We start from the raw sequence: 15,855 nt of genomic DNA, 5'->3' as shown, positions 1-15,855 counted from the left end.
CAGCAGCTACTGGAGGGATTGTACACCAAACACAGTACGGTTGGTCCCTCGCCACGAATCAGAGGGGTCCTGTGGTCTTTTGGGTCACTGCCAATGGACCCGGAGGAGGTAACATCAAACACAAGACCTCTTCCTTTCTATTTCTGTAGTCCATCTGGGATAGATATTAAATAAAAAAGGACAGACAGACTGTAATGCTGAAACGCTCTCCTCCCCCACACATTCAAGAAGAGAATATGAACCCAAGATGTGACGCACCGCCTCTGCTCCCGTTTGAAGGTTCTCCTCTGGATGCATTTGCATCTTCAGGGTTATTGTGCCAGCTAAGCACTTCTCCAGCATCCATTCTTCACTTGTAACATATGGTCGAGGACAGCATGACCCAGATTGCGCAACGCGAGGATCAAAATCCGATCTGGGAAGATTTATCCATGATATTACGTCTCATCAGCATTTGACTCTCGCACATTGCAGAGGAAGGCGAATAAAGCCATATTGCAATTTTGGGCGATGCAAAATGCATCCACATAGCACAAAGGAGTACTGGCGTGGCGCACAGTTGAAGGTGAGCTGTAAACCCCTTGTGTGGCGTATGATGCTGGCAAAGCAAGTGTATGCTCGTGAATTTCTCTTTCCTTCCTCCTTCACTCTGCCTAGCTCTACCCAGAGTACCTCACCGAGTCGGACCTCTGTCATCAGAAGAGTGACTAAACAGCATTTTCCATGGCTCGGTCTCTTATGTGCAGCCCTGTGAGTCACTCCCCAAAGCTCCTGGAGGAGCCCCAGCACTGATATCATGTGCCCAAACGGCTGCCTTTATGCAATGCATGTCTGGGGGTTCCCGACCTATAGCTCCAGGAGGTTATACAGCGAATCCACCACAAATCCTGTATCCAGGGCAGGCCACAGACTGCTCCTATATCACACTTGTGTCGATGCAATAGACCCCCTCAAGAAGTTACAACAGTAATTTAAGGTAACGTCCATGTTTTCTGGCTCTCACTCTTTAAAACACAAAGGCACAGAGCTCCACTCTGGTCACTCAGCAATGACACAAACACTTTGCCGGGAGGTTACATGGTTATTTATCACTTTTCCAACCAAGAACTAACATAGCTGCCAAGTGAGTGACATTTTCATAATTTCAACGTAATTATGAGTGACACTTTCTCGTGAGCAAAATCAAGCAATGAAGACGAGGGAAACTTAATTATTTGAAGTTACAACGGAGAGTGACTCTGAGGCACGCATAAGTAACAGCCAGGCTACATTTTATAATGTCAAGACTAGTTTAGCAGCCTCATCCCTAATAAAAATCATTACCCCGAGCTGAGCTGTCCTCCCCAGTCGGCGAGTGGAGCCGCTTACTGCCCAGCCCCACAGCAGGCACCAGATCACGCCAGCCGCAGGCAGCCTGTCACAGAGCTACAGGCTTTGCTGACAGTAATCATCAGCTCAGCACTGAAAGTAAAGTAGTTGCTGTTGGACCCGGGTCGACACCGAAGGCAAAGATGAGGGTGAGGGATCCAGCACGAGGACCTCAGACTCCAGATCTTATCCCTCCCAGCATCATGTTTGTGTTGACACTGACAAACACTCAGGGGTGACAACTAGTAAATAACTGTCTGCTTACTCTGATCATCAGTTCAGCCAGGCAGCGTGACTGGCACGTCGGCGGCTCACACTGCAACAAGGCAAAGTTGGCTCAGGCCGCGAGCGAGTCACTCCCCGGGGCAATCCGCCTTATGCTTTAGTCCAGGCTGCCGGCTGTCCTCAGTGAGTCCTTCCAGCCAGCGTTGCAATCCGACAGTGACGGTTAGCCATAACTCTCCGTGACTTATCTGTCCACCGCACTCACTCCCTCGGCTGGCTCGAAATTGAAAATGGAGTCCTTGATTATAATAGCCCACAGATGAGCGCGGGTGTCGCCTGGCAGGTCACGTGGGAACAGAAGAAATGTTGACAGAGCTGCGGCATGATTGCGAATGGCCTTCCTCACAACCAAACTCCCTGCTCAGGCAGTGCTAGCCAGCAGGACCCGACGTACCCCGCTGCGCCCACGGCAGTAGCTTTTGGACTGGGCACTACCGACTGACTCTGGGGGCGTACGGCACCATGGGTACTATCTAATGATACATTGTAGCTCAGCTGGGAGCAGTGAGACCACAGGCCGCGAGCTGCAGCCAGCTGCCAAACACTGACTGACTCTATGCCTTATGCGTGACAATGAATTTCAGTGCGTTGATGCGGAGCACCACACTAAAATGCATTAGTCTAGCACGTGATGCGTGGTACTTGGCAGGACTGCACTAAGCACTGTGCTACCTGTCCACTTATGTGCTGTGAATCCTGTCAGGGGTATGAGGCACTATATACATACAATTGCAGTTCGTAGCAAAGGTATCAGTGAAAGTACTTAAGCTATGCGTTCTAGAATACAGTGCTGACCACAAGTAACTAGAGTCGAGTCTGAGCCTTAAGGGGCACACCAAATCCACATTTCACAATCTCTCTTTCATTTGTAAACTAGTCCCACAAGTTTGGTTTTCAGTAATTTCAGGTAACATATAAGGATGCCCTCTGAACAAAAGTATGTGTAACTGGCATTCCAGAGTTTGGACCCGGCACTCTGAGAGTCTGGTTCGTTATTTCTGCATGCTGTCAGTCAGCTGGCTGATCACAGATATCTCAATGGGATGCAGAGGGTCATATTTAATGTGGGCTCTTCTGCATTCTGCGCAAGACTTTGAATCTGACCCTGGCTTCGGCTGGTAATCAGTAGACTTCTTTAAAGCCGACTTTAATGTAATATTGTTTGTTTGCAAAATCTGAATGGTTTGCAACTGCGAAATGGCATGTTGGTACATATGAAACCCATTATGCATGTTGGGGAAAAATTCAGACTAACAAAATGGGCTTACCACCATATATGGAATCACAATTATGAAGGGGGAGTCCTCCTTAATTGGCATTCAGTATAGTTTGTACCCACAACTTCAAGGGGGCCTACCACAGGACATGCCCCTGTGTCTAAGTTTAAAAAAACGTGTCTTTCAGGGGAAAAAATACCAAGATGATACACCATCTGGTGCCATCAAGTAGTATTAGCTACCTCATTATTATTAAGACACACAGGCTTCATCAAAAATCTATAAATAAACGTTGCAACACGAGTGAATGGAAAAAGCACAGGGTCTGGGTAAAAATGTCTCCTTTGCCCCTCCCTTCTGGCAGCCTCGCCTTGTGGCCAACTCCGAGTGTGATAGATGAAAAAAAATGTCAACAGAAAAAAAACTGAAATGAGATTTGGTTCTCATCTAACCATACTGTTGTAGTGTGTACAGTTGTATCAGTAAACCACAGATGTGACTCAACCATGAGAAGGCTCTCTCTCCCTGATCCCCCACATTGCTTAATAGCTGTGTCTTGATACTTACTGGCTACAGAAGGGCTGAAGTTTAAGGTATTTTTCAGGTGTTTTCTAAAGCTGGGCTTCTCATTTTACAGCCCATCTCACTCACAACTTGGAGTTTGTCTTCTATTCACGCTCAACAATTTAAGACCACTTTTTGGATATACCCTCTGCTGTGAAGCCTCTTTAGGAATACATTACACTCCCAAACTTTGAAAAGCACCTCTACAGAAGGGCAATTTGTCATCCGCGTTTCAATTATCCAGACTCTACATTGTACTCCGTATATGCGAGGCGCTAATCAGATTTTTAACTGCATGGTCAGAAACCTTGCTCATCCAGTTTGTCTTTAATAACTTCGACTGAGGCTTCATTCATCGCCCTAGTCAACCTCCAACTTTGAAAATCCTTACATTGCTAGAAACACACAAAGCTCTGAGTAAACAAGGGTATTGGAACACCTTCCCTCACTACTTATCCAGCCTGCCTTTATGTTTTAGCTGAGACCAGAATCGTATATTCCTTTGGGGAATGTGGAAAGGATGATGCTTGCCCCGTTTCTGTTGTCCTTGAAAATGGACGCCATAAAACTAAAATAATAGGATTTGCAGTTTTTCCACTACTTAAGGTGTCTTCCAAGGACTGACTGTGAAGATTCACTGCAACAATATGTGGCTATCAAAATCTGTTCCTTCTGCTCATGCCGAAAACTATGCTACTCCTTCTCACTAGCAATCTTCTCAGAATTGTCACATTCTGAATATAACAAATCATCGCACGTTCCAAAAAGTGGCATTCATTTCCTGTCATGAAATATTTTGCAGCCCAATTTCAAAACTGGGTGCCCCACAAGCTGTTGCATTGCTTGACCTCTTGCTGCTTCTGGGCCTTTTTTATAGGCCTGGGGGATGAACTCTGCTCTGTTCGAGTGCAGAAAACTCTGCTTCGCCGCTCGTGCTCACCAACGGTAAGTTCGCGAGCGCGAGCTGCCGTTCGGGTAGAATTTCTACCCTAGAGGCAGGAAGACCAGCGCGAACAGCAGTTCGCACTACACTCCACCACTTGTGGAACTTCACTGAGTTCTTTTGTAACTTTGCGGAGTTCCGGGTAGCAAAACTCTCGAACTACGCCCAGGCCCGCTTTTTTACCATGTCAAGATAACCCATACCCATTCAGTGCGCTCAACCGCACCACACTCATGACTGGCTCACAGTTCCAAGTGAAAAAGAGACTACTGTCACACATTCTGTAAAAACATACACTCCAAAATATTGACTTCCAGGATCTCAACCTTACATAGATATTTCCCAGCAAAAATTGCCATCTGTTTTTTTAATTCCAAAAGTACCATGCAACCTCCCATACTTGGGGTACGTGCTTGACAATGGAATTGGGTGCAGGTTAAAAATGTATTTAAGAACATTTCTATGTAAGGTCAAGATATAATGAATTTGTTTTGGAGTGTGTTTTTAGAACAATTATTAGGGAGAAGAGGGCCTGATTTAGAATGTGGTGGATGGACGGGTATTTCATCACAAATGTGACGATATTGTATCTGACTTATTACAAGCGCATTATAACCTAGTAAAGTTGTAAAAAGGTGGACGAGATATCCGTGATGTTTGAGACGGAGTATCCGTCCGTCAAACTCTAAATTAAGCCCCATGGTTTCACTAGATACACTTCCACATTACTCTGACGCATATTGTTGTCACAAAATTATGTTACTGAACTGCTTTAAAAATACCACAAGAGTTCTGCAGCAGAAGAGACACAAGGCCACAGTACAGATGCATTGTAACAACATTCAATTAAATATGCTTGGGCAGCGGGTACGAGGTCGCACTTTCACCAAACTCGAGGATATTCGCTTTAATGACCTCGGGGTACAAGACAATCACCCCGTCTTGCATTCTGCGACTGTCAGGTCGGACATAGATGTATGTAGCAGGTGCATTAGCCAGTAGTGGTATCTTGCACTACACATTCAGTACTCCGTGGGAGAGTAAGGAATTAAAGAGTCGATGGCGTGCAATAACCGTAAAGGGAAAACATGGCACAGAGCATAGTTCTGGGGGCAGCAAGCGCAGAAGCAAAGATTCGTACAGGGGGGGCCTCAGAACCTCCACTTGCATTAAACTAGCTTTGGTGCTGTGTCGTAACGAATGCGTGTTTTTTGGTATGTGTTAATCTTGTTAAAATCCCGTGAAAATGCTGGCAACATGTTACAGACATAATCACGCCAACAAGCCATCCATTATTTAGCGCGCATGCAGCTCGTTGAAAGCAGCCTTGTTGTGGCGCGTGCTACCCACTCGTTGCCCCAGTCCAGACGAGCGGTGATGTGGCGCTTGACGTCATTCATGCGGTCGTGCGTCAGGTGGCCCACAAGCACCTGCCTACGCAGATCCAGGATTTCGTTCATGATGTGCCACAGGCGGTGGAAGAGGTCGCCGTCATTTTTCTGTAAAACATAAAAAACGAGCATTACTTAACAGCCCACAAAGGGTCACAATAATATATCTGCATAAAGATACGAGTGAGCCAGGAGCTGTGCGGAGGTATAGCTGAGAAAAGAAAGTACATTCCCTCCCTTGCACCCTAAGCTCAGTTAACATGCGTGTACTTGAATGACTCACTCAGGAGATTTTATTTTTGTTCTGCTTTGGAGTTCTCCCCACTTTTGCGTTGCTTTTCTATATCCAAGTTAAGGTTCGCTAACCACATGCCTCCCTTCCCACGAAAACACATTAGTCACAGGTTTTCCATTCGACTCCTCTTCACAGGATGTCTTTTTTTCACTACATTTGATAATGTTTTGAACTAAGATACCTCTCTCTGCTGGCAGACTGAACCAGCCTCGCGCCCATGTCACCAGCAGAACAAAAACATGAATCACCCTCACACTGAGGCGTCTTATTTCAGATGCAAAAATACCCTGAAGGAAATGATTTTCTTGCTGCGTGTAATACTCCTCCCAGGGAGGAAATATTCGCTCCATTGACTGTCACCAAGTAACATGTACACTAGCTGGAAAACAGAGGCTATATCTGCACTGGGGCAGAAATGTCCAAACATTTGATAAAAGTGTGTCCACACTGCAGAGCCTTACAGGCCCTGCAAGGAGCCCAAAGGGAACATTCTCAACCATGGCCGGTGGTCACGGCAGAAGGTCGCATAGGGGGTAAGACGGTTCCTGGGACTTTTGGACTTCAGCAGGTACGAACAGCCCCCTTGAGGATGGTGCTCTTAACATCCAAGAACATGGGCCATGGAGGGATGGGGGCAGTATTGTGCTTGTAATTACAGCAGAAGTATAAAATACACAAGCAATGTCAGTTTTTAGCATCTTGACTCCTATCAGTGTAGACAGAGACTTCGGTGCCCTGATGCATAATATCATGTTACCTCCGAATTCCTACAGCTCAAACACGGCATAGTACAATAAAGAGTCGAAGAAAGGTTGAATTTCTTTTGCCAAATCAAAAATAGGACAAGTACCTACGGTGGATGTTATACCGCCACGAACATGTTCTGATTGTGGTCCGTACATGAGGACACCTTATCTGAAGTAGTTCAAGTACAATATTATTTTAGGGTGTTCCTGAAACATATCACTGAAACTGATACTGTATCAATGAAGGGGATTTCAGAAATGTGAAATGCAGTGGTTGTATTCACCGATGCACATTATGCCCCAGTAAAAGGAGCGTATCCACTGTATTGTGCACCTGTCATCTTCCCTGCAGACTTTGACAGGCCTCAGGCAGTCAGCTTTTCGGCCATGTTAACTGGCTGGAGCATACAATACCTGCAGTTAGATAGAGCATCCTCCAGAAATATCAATACAGAAGGAAAGTCATTTAATGTTCTGATAGATACTTGTAACTGCAGATTGCTCTCCATTTGAACATATACCAAAGCAATACCACAAATAATGTGGGGGGTGGGGCAAAGTGGGAGGTTTGAGAAGTTGACATTATGCCACGAAGTGCTGCGAAACGGATTGGGCGAAATTACCCTCTGCAGTCTTGGGAATCAACAAAGTAATGCCTGGCGATGTGTTAACAGAGGCCCATATAGGCCTGGTAGATATCCAACACGGGAACACACCTACCCAGCGCCATAGTGACAGCCTTAGCTCCGGCTCAATGAGAGCAAAGACCCTCAGAAGGCTCTTTCTTGGTCTGGGTGTAACACATTTATATGCACAGAACTATCCATCGATACAAAATCCTCTTCTGAAACGCCCTGTCTTTATTTGCACCGGCAAAACCTATAGAAAGTGTGTTATCCACACAGTGATCCTTAGTGCTCTCACGGTAAAAACTAATATCTCTACTGGTCCAGCCAGTGAAGCCTCTCTTCCTCCTTAGAGGGAAGTAGTGGAGAGTAAAAAAACAGGTAGAGTAATAGACTGCCTCATGTGCAAGTGTGACAATACGTTTAGCACAAAGGAAGAGTCTGTAGCACCAGTTTGTCAGGGAAGAAGGTGGTATAAAGAGAAAACATCGGTGAGAGCAAAAAGAAATACCATTTGAATGGTCACAAACTCCATAAACAATTGTGCATAAGCTCAAAGGGCGTGCACGCCAAGAATGCTGGATCCAAGTTACTGTCCGACTGGTGCAAAATAATGGGCACAATAGGAAACATGTATGTGAGCGCCTTTTTAGAAATGCATCACAATCGGAGATCTGAAAAATAAAGGCTGGTCTGGCAAATGTAGAAAGGCCAGGCAAATAACCTCCAACAGTACCCAAAACAAACCCTTGTCGGGTAAGTGACAAAGGAAACATCAGAGAAACATGGCCTGAAGAGTATCAACCGGATAGGTTCAGCATCAAGCCACAATCTCCGGTTAATGACCAGAATAAATGAATTTGGTAGAGAGGCTCCGAGACACAAGGTCAACATTCACTACTTCTGCATGCAAGTCAAGCCCCACTCAGTTAGTTCTGCTCAGTCATCAATCACGGAGGTATGGCTTGTTGAGATTTGCATACAGAACTCTTCATTGCCGCTGGAACCAGAGGTTCCTCCCCAAAGAGGTAGACAGAGCGGATGGCAAATGCTCAGCAGAGCGTTGTACCAAGCTCTCCTAGTCTAATCCGGAGCTATCACGATGGGAAGGGAAAAGACCCTCCTAACCTTCAGAACTCGAGGCAGAGGTGGGAAGGCATGCAAAAGACCGGACCACCACTGCGGCTGGAATATACATACTAGGAAGACTTGAGGTGGAAACTCCAGCATGAAGTGTGAGTGACACTGCATGCTCTAGGTGGTTGTAAAAAGATTTACCGATGGCATGCCCATTTGACAAAGACGCCTTGGACCACCTCAGGATGCAAATGCCATTCATGGTCCACCAGGTAGCGTCTGCTGACTTTGTCCGCTCTGATATTGAAAGAGCCCGCTAAATGGTTGACCAACAGAGAAATCCTCTGAACGTTGAGCTTCCCCCAACATCTCCTGGCACAGTGTTGGTGACCCCGCACTGCCCTGTTTGTTGCAGTACCACCTAGCAGTTGTATTGTTCATAAGGATCAGTACCAGCTTCCCTCTGATGTTGGGATAAAGGCCACCAGTGTCTACCATATGGCACAAAGCTCCGGAAGTCAGATATTGTGCCTCTGCTCAAGCACAGACCAAAGACCCCAGATTTTTACTTTGTCCAGGTGACCGCCCTATGAGAAGTGTCATGTGCCACTACTGTGAGCTCTGAGTGGGACAGAGAGAATAGCCTGCGGCGAGTCAGCCACTGAAGATACCAGGTTGTCTCTTTTCACATACAGATGTTGTCCGAGAGGCAGCCTCAGTGGCGGGCAGGTTCCACAGCAGACCCCACATGTGCCAATGGGATCAAGGGACTAGAACGAAGCAGAAAGCTAAGTGATGAAGAAGCCTCAGAACCATCCAAGCAGGAACCAATCATTGTGATCATAACCTGGATGTCTCAGACTAGATGAAGGAGATATGAAAGGCCTTGAAAGCCACTCTGTCCAGGGAGGCCCCATGAAAGGAATCCTCTGCATAGGCTGGGATTTCAGTTTGTTAATGGAGAATCTGAGGGATGTCTGCAGAGTGACAGTTTTCGGATGTGGTCAGCCAGGGACTAAAGCAATCTTGCCTTCAAGAGTCAGTTGGCATGGTATTGAAATATGTATATCTCTGACCTGCAGATATGGGCTGCGACACCACCTTTACCTTTGTAAACCGCCAGGGGGCTGAGGTGAGGCCGATGGGAAGAATAGTAAACTGAAAGTGTTCAAATCCCATACAGACAGGAAGTGTCTGTGGCGCTACAGGACAGGCATATGAAAGTACACATTCTGCAAGTCCAAGAACACTATTCAGTTCCCCAGATTCAGAACAGAGGGGACCTGGGCCAAAGTGAGCATCTTGAATGTGTCCATCCAAAGGAAGTCGATGAGAAACTTAAGGCCTAATGTCAGCCAGAGCCCTTTGTCCACTAACATGCACTGGTAGTAACACCTCTCCACTTCTGGAACACTCTCTATGACCCCTTTAGCCAACAGTGACTAAAGATCCTGGGCAAGGCTGGAGACAAGAATTTGTGAAGTCTGAACAAAAAACAGGAGAACAGGAGGGTGAACGGATTTAAAAGGGTGAACATAACCATGTTCAACAATTTGCAACACTCACTGGTCTGAGGTAACTGGACACCAGCCAGGCAGATAAAAACTAATTGTGCCGGTGCATGAATATGGGAGGGGAAATCAAAGTGGCTTGACTGCAATCGACCAACAGGAAGAGGACTGCTGCCCTTGCTGGTGACCTAATTTACTCTGGAGCCACAAAACGTCTATATGGGTTGTTCCACAGGCTCAGATGGGCAAGGCTGTATTTTCTGTATTGTTGGCAGGGCCAGACTCGCTATAGCGGGCATTGGGCGTTTGCCCGGGAGGCTGGAAGGGTGGGAGCCAGTTTTGGAGTAGTGGGGGCCAGTCTTACAGTGTTGCTGCAATATCGGCCCCCACTAACAAAGGGGCAGTGCTGGGTGCTGGGGGTTCTGTTAAGCAGCAGTGTTTCTCCCTTGCTTCCCCCTCCTCCCCCCTCCCTCCGTCAAGTGGGGGTGGTCTGACAAAATTGCCAGGGCTGATTTGGATTGCCAGTCCAGCCCCGATTGTTGGTGGAATTGATGGGCTGGTGCTAGCCATCTGCGCAGGTGTTAAGATTTGGGCTGATGCCAGATTTGGAAGGTCCCAACAGGGTCAGTGAGCAATGATGTGGTAGGCTAAGTCAGCGGAAATACGACTGAGCACACCTATGGTTCCCGGAGGCTCAAAGGCTCTCCAGAGGGGACCATCATTATATGGAAACACTGCACTATGGCCTCCGTGAAGGCATCTACTTGCTGTCGCGTCGACGATGGCCTGGGGAAGTCAGCGTACATCAGGAACAGCCTTGGGATACTCCAAGTGGACGTGGGGGCAGAGTCCGGTCCTTTGAGTGCTGACTGAAAAACTCTCCAGAGTGGGAGTGATAGGACCAAGAAGAGTCTCAATTGGACTTCTTGTGTTTCTGAAGCAACCTGCCCTACTGACTTTGCCTTCAACTAACCCAAGGATGGTAACTTGGAGCAAGACCTCGACCTGAAATGGGAGCGAGTTAGCGGCTTTGAGTGCAATCTTACATGTTTATTGTTTTCTGAGAAATAGTTTCACATTCTGCTACTTGACGGCTTTCTGTGCACCAAGGAGCATTCGTCTTGAGATCTAGTCAAACTTAGACCATAAACACTACAAGCGGACATCACGCAGATCCATAATTGACATCTGTTTCGTACAGCCATGGCAGAAGTCTGAATCCTCTGTTCTTTGGAAGGGCCAGTTCTCTAGAACACTGGATAAACGTTTTGGGGTGGAGTTCTGGATTGAAGTTAAAGTGTGTGGAAAGAAAGGAACGGATGGGGTGGCACGTACATACAGCTCAGTGACATCACTCCCAAAGGAATTGCGATGCCACTGTGGAGTGTTCTGGCGCCACTTATCACGGCACAGGTGCAATTGCTAGAAAACCTCTAGATCCAGTCTAGGACCTGGGGGAATCCAAAAGTTGAGGAATCTATTCAAAAGGTGAGAAACCTTTGGTTAGAAATCACCATCAGAATAAATGTGTCTTAATTGACAGTCACACCTCTACTTACATTGGGGGTGACTAAGTAGCAGATTTGACAGCCCTGTCCTCCATGACACGCAGTAGCCCTGTCCTCCATGACACGCAGTGAATCACATATTGAATTAAATTGTCTAATGTAAGCACAAACATGCGTGAAAGGCCATCCCTTTTTAGGGCAGGAGGAGCTGGATCATGGAACCAGCAAATAAGAGCTGGGGGTTAAAGTGCTGGCTCTATCGCTAAGAGATCAAATCAACTGTTCATCAAGGAAAAGCACTTTCACATTTTTATTCTTGAGAGAATAAACCGATCATCCCAGATTTACTAGTGTCAATGAGCTTCATTTAGAGATGCACACTAATGGTTCCTCTGTCAGAGATGGACTGAGGCACTCTTATAAGAGAATTGTTGGCAGTACTGCAGTAGTGCTATTGCTTTTTGGAATTCATTGCCGTTGACAGTGGCGGGCCAAGTGACGGTGTCGAAAATGGTTATGCTGCCCCGCCTCCTTTATTACTTTGTGAACTTGCCGGTGGTCCTGCCGGCTTGGATTTTTAAAGTGCTTGACACGTTATTAACATCTCTGATATGGGGAGGCGGGCAGACATCGATTGGCGTTGGTTAAACTGCAGCTGCCTAGTACGGCGGGGGGCATGGGGGCGCCTGATTTTAAGACGTATTGTATAGTGGGGCAGTTGCAGTGGATGGCATACTGGTTGGCCGGTAAGAATCTATTCGAAATAGGATACTCCTTGGGTTGTTTGAGACGTGGGTTTCTTCAGTCCCAGCTCTGTCCAGGTGCACGGAAAATGCGGGATCCTCCATACTTGTTACATGTGGTGTTGCATTATTGGGCACAGGCGAAGAGGTTGGCTCGGTTGCCGTTTCCGTATGCCCCAAATATACCCATATGTGGATTGCCTACTAGGCGTGGGGTGCTATCGATGACCCAAATACAGGGGTGGACTCGAGAGGGGGTGGGGACAGTCGGGAATTTCTTTCTCGAGGGCCACTTGATGACCCATGATGAGTTTGTATGCGCTAACTAGCTGCCTGACACCTTGTTTCTTATTCATGCGGCTGTAGTGTGTTTATTCGCACTTATTGGTATGTAGATCAAACGGAACCCACAGCGTTTCAATTACTGAGATCACTACACATTATGGGGCATGGCCGACATTTGGTGCGCTGGCTTTACCAAGGCTTGAGAGAACATTTGCATGTTCCACTAATACCTCTCAGGCAGAAGTGGGAAGTGACCTTGGGGCGGGAGCTGGACGATAGGGACTGGTCCCAAATGTTAGAGCATCCCCGGCGGGCTCTCGGAATTGCCGTTTAAAAACGATTCAGTTATTTGTACTACATAGAGCATACCTGGTCCCAGCTACGATACGGAAAATGTTTCCCACGACGGCCGCGGTCTGTCCACGGTGTAGGATGCATGGCGCTGATTTTCTCCATATGATATGGCCCTGTCGGGTGCTGCGAGGGTTTTGGTCAGAGGTTGTCCGGGGGATGGAGGTGCCGTGCGCCATGGGACACAATCGAGTCCTGCCTTTTGGGGTTATTCCCCCTCCCTAAAAAGGCTAAATTGTTACGCAGATTTGCAGGGTTGGCTCTGATGTTGGCAAAACGTATGATAACACGACGCTGGAAGTCTACTCTGGTGCCGCGAGTGGGTGATTGGCATGAGGAAGTGGGCAGATGGGCGGTTGCAGAGGGGGAGGCCTTACACCGTAAAGAATACAGGGGACTGCGGAAACGACCGATTTCACTGGACTGGGCGCACCTAGTGGAACAATTCAAGGCTATGGAAGATGTCGAGCCTTCGGGTTCGCAGCACAGTAGGCGGGACAGCGGTACTGGGATATAGGAGCTGGTAGATTCATGTTTACCTGCACATAAACAGGGGGCCTCCCTTCTGCTTCCTTCTCCCCGGCCCTGTTCATTTGTCTGTCCCCTTGAGTCCCCCTCTCTCCTTGCTCCTCTCTGGGTTTCTCTCCCCCCTCTCCCTCTTCTTCCCCCCCTTCCTCCCCCTCCTTGATACATGCCCCTTTCCGGTTTCTCAGACCGGTTGCGCACTGGACGCAGGAACATCAGCGAGGTGTGTAATCTGTATAGCGGCATTTTGTTTTTTTGTTTGTTGGGGTGTAGTTTGGGGAGGGTTAGTTTGGGAGGGGATGTAATGGGTACTGCAGAAGACACCACTTATTAGTATTGTAGGTATCTGTCTGGATAAACAGATTGCACATTTATACTGTAAGTCATGCTGCACTTTCTGTAAGATGAATGTATGCCTTATCTTATCATATGACCAGGATCCGGACCGTCTTGCTAATATGCAAAGCCTTCAAAATGCTTATGTTTCACCGTGTACACATATGTGTTATTTGCAATACTCAATAAAAAAAAATATTTAAAAAAAAAAACAGCAGTAGTGCTGCCTTTCTGACGGATTTTGGTCTTAAGTCTGGTGTGTCACGGCTCATTGATGTACATCCCACTGTCAGCAGCTTGGAGGAAAGTGTAGATGTGCGGTGCTCTGCCTTTTGCCACTTAGCTGAGTTGGATGTGTCAATGTACATTTGGTAGTTGAGCTTTAAGACCCAAAACAAGTGAATAACTTGTCAATATTAACCGGCGACAGTGCTGAATCGTCGTGGTATCCTCGTACTGGAAGAAACGTGTTGGCTGTAAACTTGGCTTGTTGTTGCATAATGTGTTAAACAAAACATGTAAGAGGTATTTTGCAACATACTGGGATCAATGACATGAATCAGTGGCAGACGGCCGTGACCTTGGGGTCATTGGAGGGAACTTTCAGGTGAAGTGTGAGTACAAAGGCCTTGCAAGTTTCTCATTTTCGTGAAACATATGGAGTTCTGGCCGTTCTCCATCCAAAAACCTTCATGAAAATCATACATGGATACAGTTTGTATTCGAGGTAGTGTTGAAACATAGAATATTTGCCAAATGATTGATTTTCCAATTATGTTATATGTACTATTAATGTGATTGTCACACAACTTGAATTTATCCTTAAGATTTCCTTAAATCAGACTGCATTATAAGAATTCTCAGCAGTGTAGCATATTTTTTTTAAGTGCACACATTTGGTTACTATAGCAAACGTCACTGGTCAAAAAATTACCACAGAAATATCTTATCAAAATTGAGTTATAAGGGGACAATCACTAACAAGTGAAAAGTCAAGGCAAGAATTCACCATTGTGGTAAAGAATTATATTATTAAGATGTTTTATTTGAGGAAATGTGCTTAGGTCTTTCTTTTTGCTTCATTTCAATTGGGGGTTTTGTAAAGGGCTATGAACCACTGTGCATATCATCAAAGTGTCTCGAACGAGATGCACAGACAAGGGTGGACGGATCAATGTCTGAATAATAGCAGACAGCAGTTGTTATCATGGGCGGGGGCGGGAGTGCTACTCCCACGTATGCTGATGCAAGGATGACAATGCCTTGGAGAAAATGAATACACTTTAAGGTTTCCCGAAGAGAGTTCAGAAGCCGGTTTTAGGTGTTTCTCCAACAGTCTTGCTAGTAGATTTTGACATGCAGTGTCAGATACACGTGTGAAACAATGTGCTCATAGAAGTGTGACACCAGCTAGCTTTTGCATCAATGTGCTCGCATTCTTTGAAGCCTTTTTTAAAGCAGGGTATTAAGTTGACAGCAATCTCAAAAATTATTTTCTAAAGTTCTTTTCAAAGAGTGCTTTTCATTTAATTTTGTTAATCAGTGATGAGCCATTTTGCACTTCTGGTGGAAAATCTATAAAACACAATTAGTTAAGAATAAGGCGGTTATTTGTAATATTTTTACTACCGGCACCCACACTACTATCCATGGCACACATGTCTTCAGTGGTGGGCCATCAGTACGGCCCACCAAACATAAATGTGTAGTGGTCATGGCATATCACTAACAAATGTTTTATCACTTACCACGTAAAGCTGCTTCCACATTGTTCCCCAGTCTCTTAAAGTAGATGTCATTTCTGTTATGACAGAATCTTCTGTGGGAATCACCACTTCAAACTGTCTGTGGTGGTCAGAAAAAAGCACAAAGAAAAATCAAACCGATATACCTTAGAATAGTCTTAAGATTGTACACATCAACAGAGAGTTATATTAATGGGGACACACATAAATAAATACACATACAGTGACATATCTAAAAGTATGCATGGACGAAAAGACTTAAGGGCCGATTATGTTGGCGGGCGGATCGCCACCCGCCAACATTCACCGCCCACCTCACTTTTCCCCCCGCCACATTAC

The 15,855-nt window shown here is 46.2% G+C and overlaps 1 protein-coding gene across 3 annotated transcripts in view; it reads right to left on the bottom strand.

Moving 5' to 3' along the window:
• Window positions 1-15,855, bottom strand: part of DOCK4 (dedicator of cytokinesis 4) — a 1,768,257-nt gene that overhangs the window by 1,278,316 nt on the left and 474,086 nt on the right. For all 3 annotated transcript variants that reach the window (XM_085653188.1, XM_085653189.1, XM_085653190.1), the window contains exons 5-6: window positions 15,520-15,616; window positions 5,728-5,876 (exon numbers count right to left, since the gene is read on the bottom strand). In XM_085653188.1, the coding sequence (XP_085509314.1) occupies window positions 5,728-5,876; window positions 15,520-15,616 (246 nt within the window). The remainder of the gene's footprint in view (window positions 1-5,727; window positions 5,877-15,519; window positions 15,617-15,855) is intronic.

Source organism: Triturus cristatus, chromosome 4_1 (genome assembly GCF_964204655.1).
Source record: "Triturus cristatus chromosome 4_1, aTriCri1.1, whole genome shotgun sequence".
NCBI classification, from domain to species: domain Eukaryota; kingdom Metazoa; phylum Chordata; class Amphibia; order Caudata; family Salamandridae; genus Triturus; species Triturus cristatus.
This window is presented reverse-complemented; position numbering and strand designations above follow the sequence as displayed.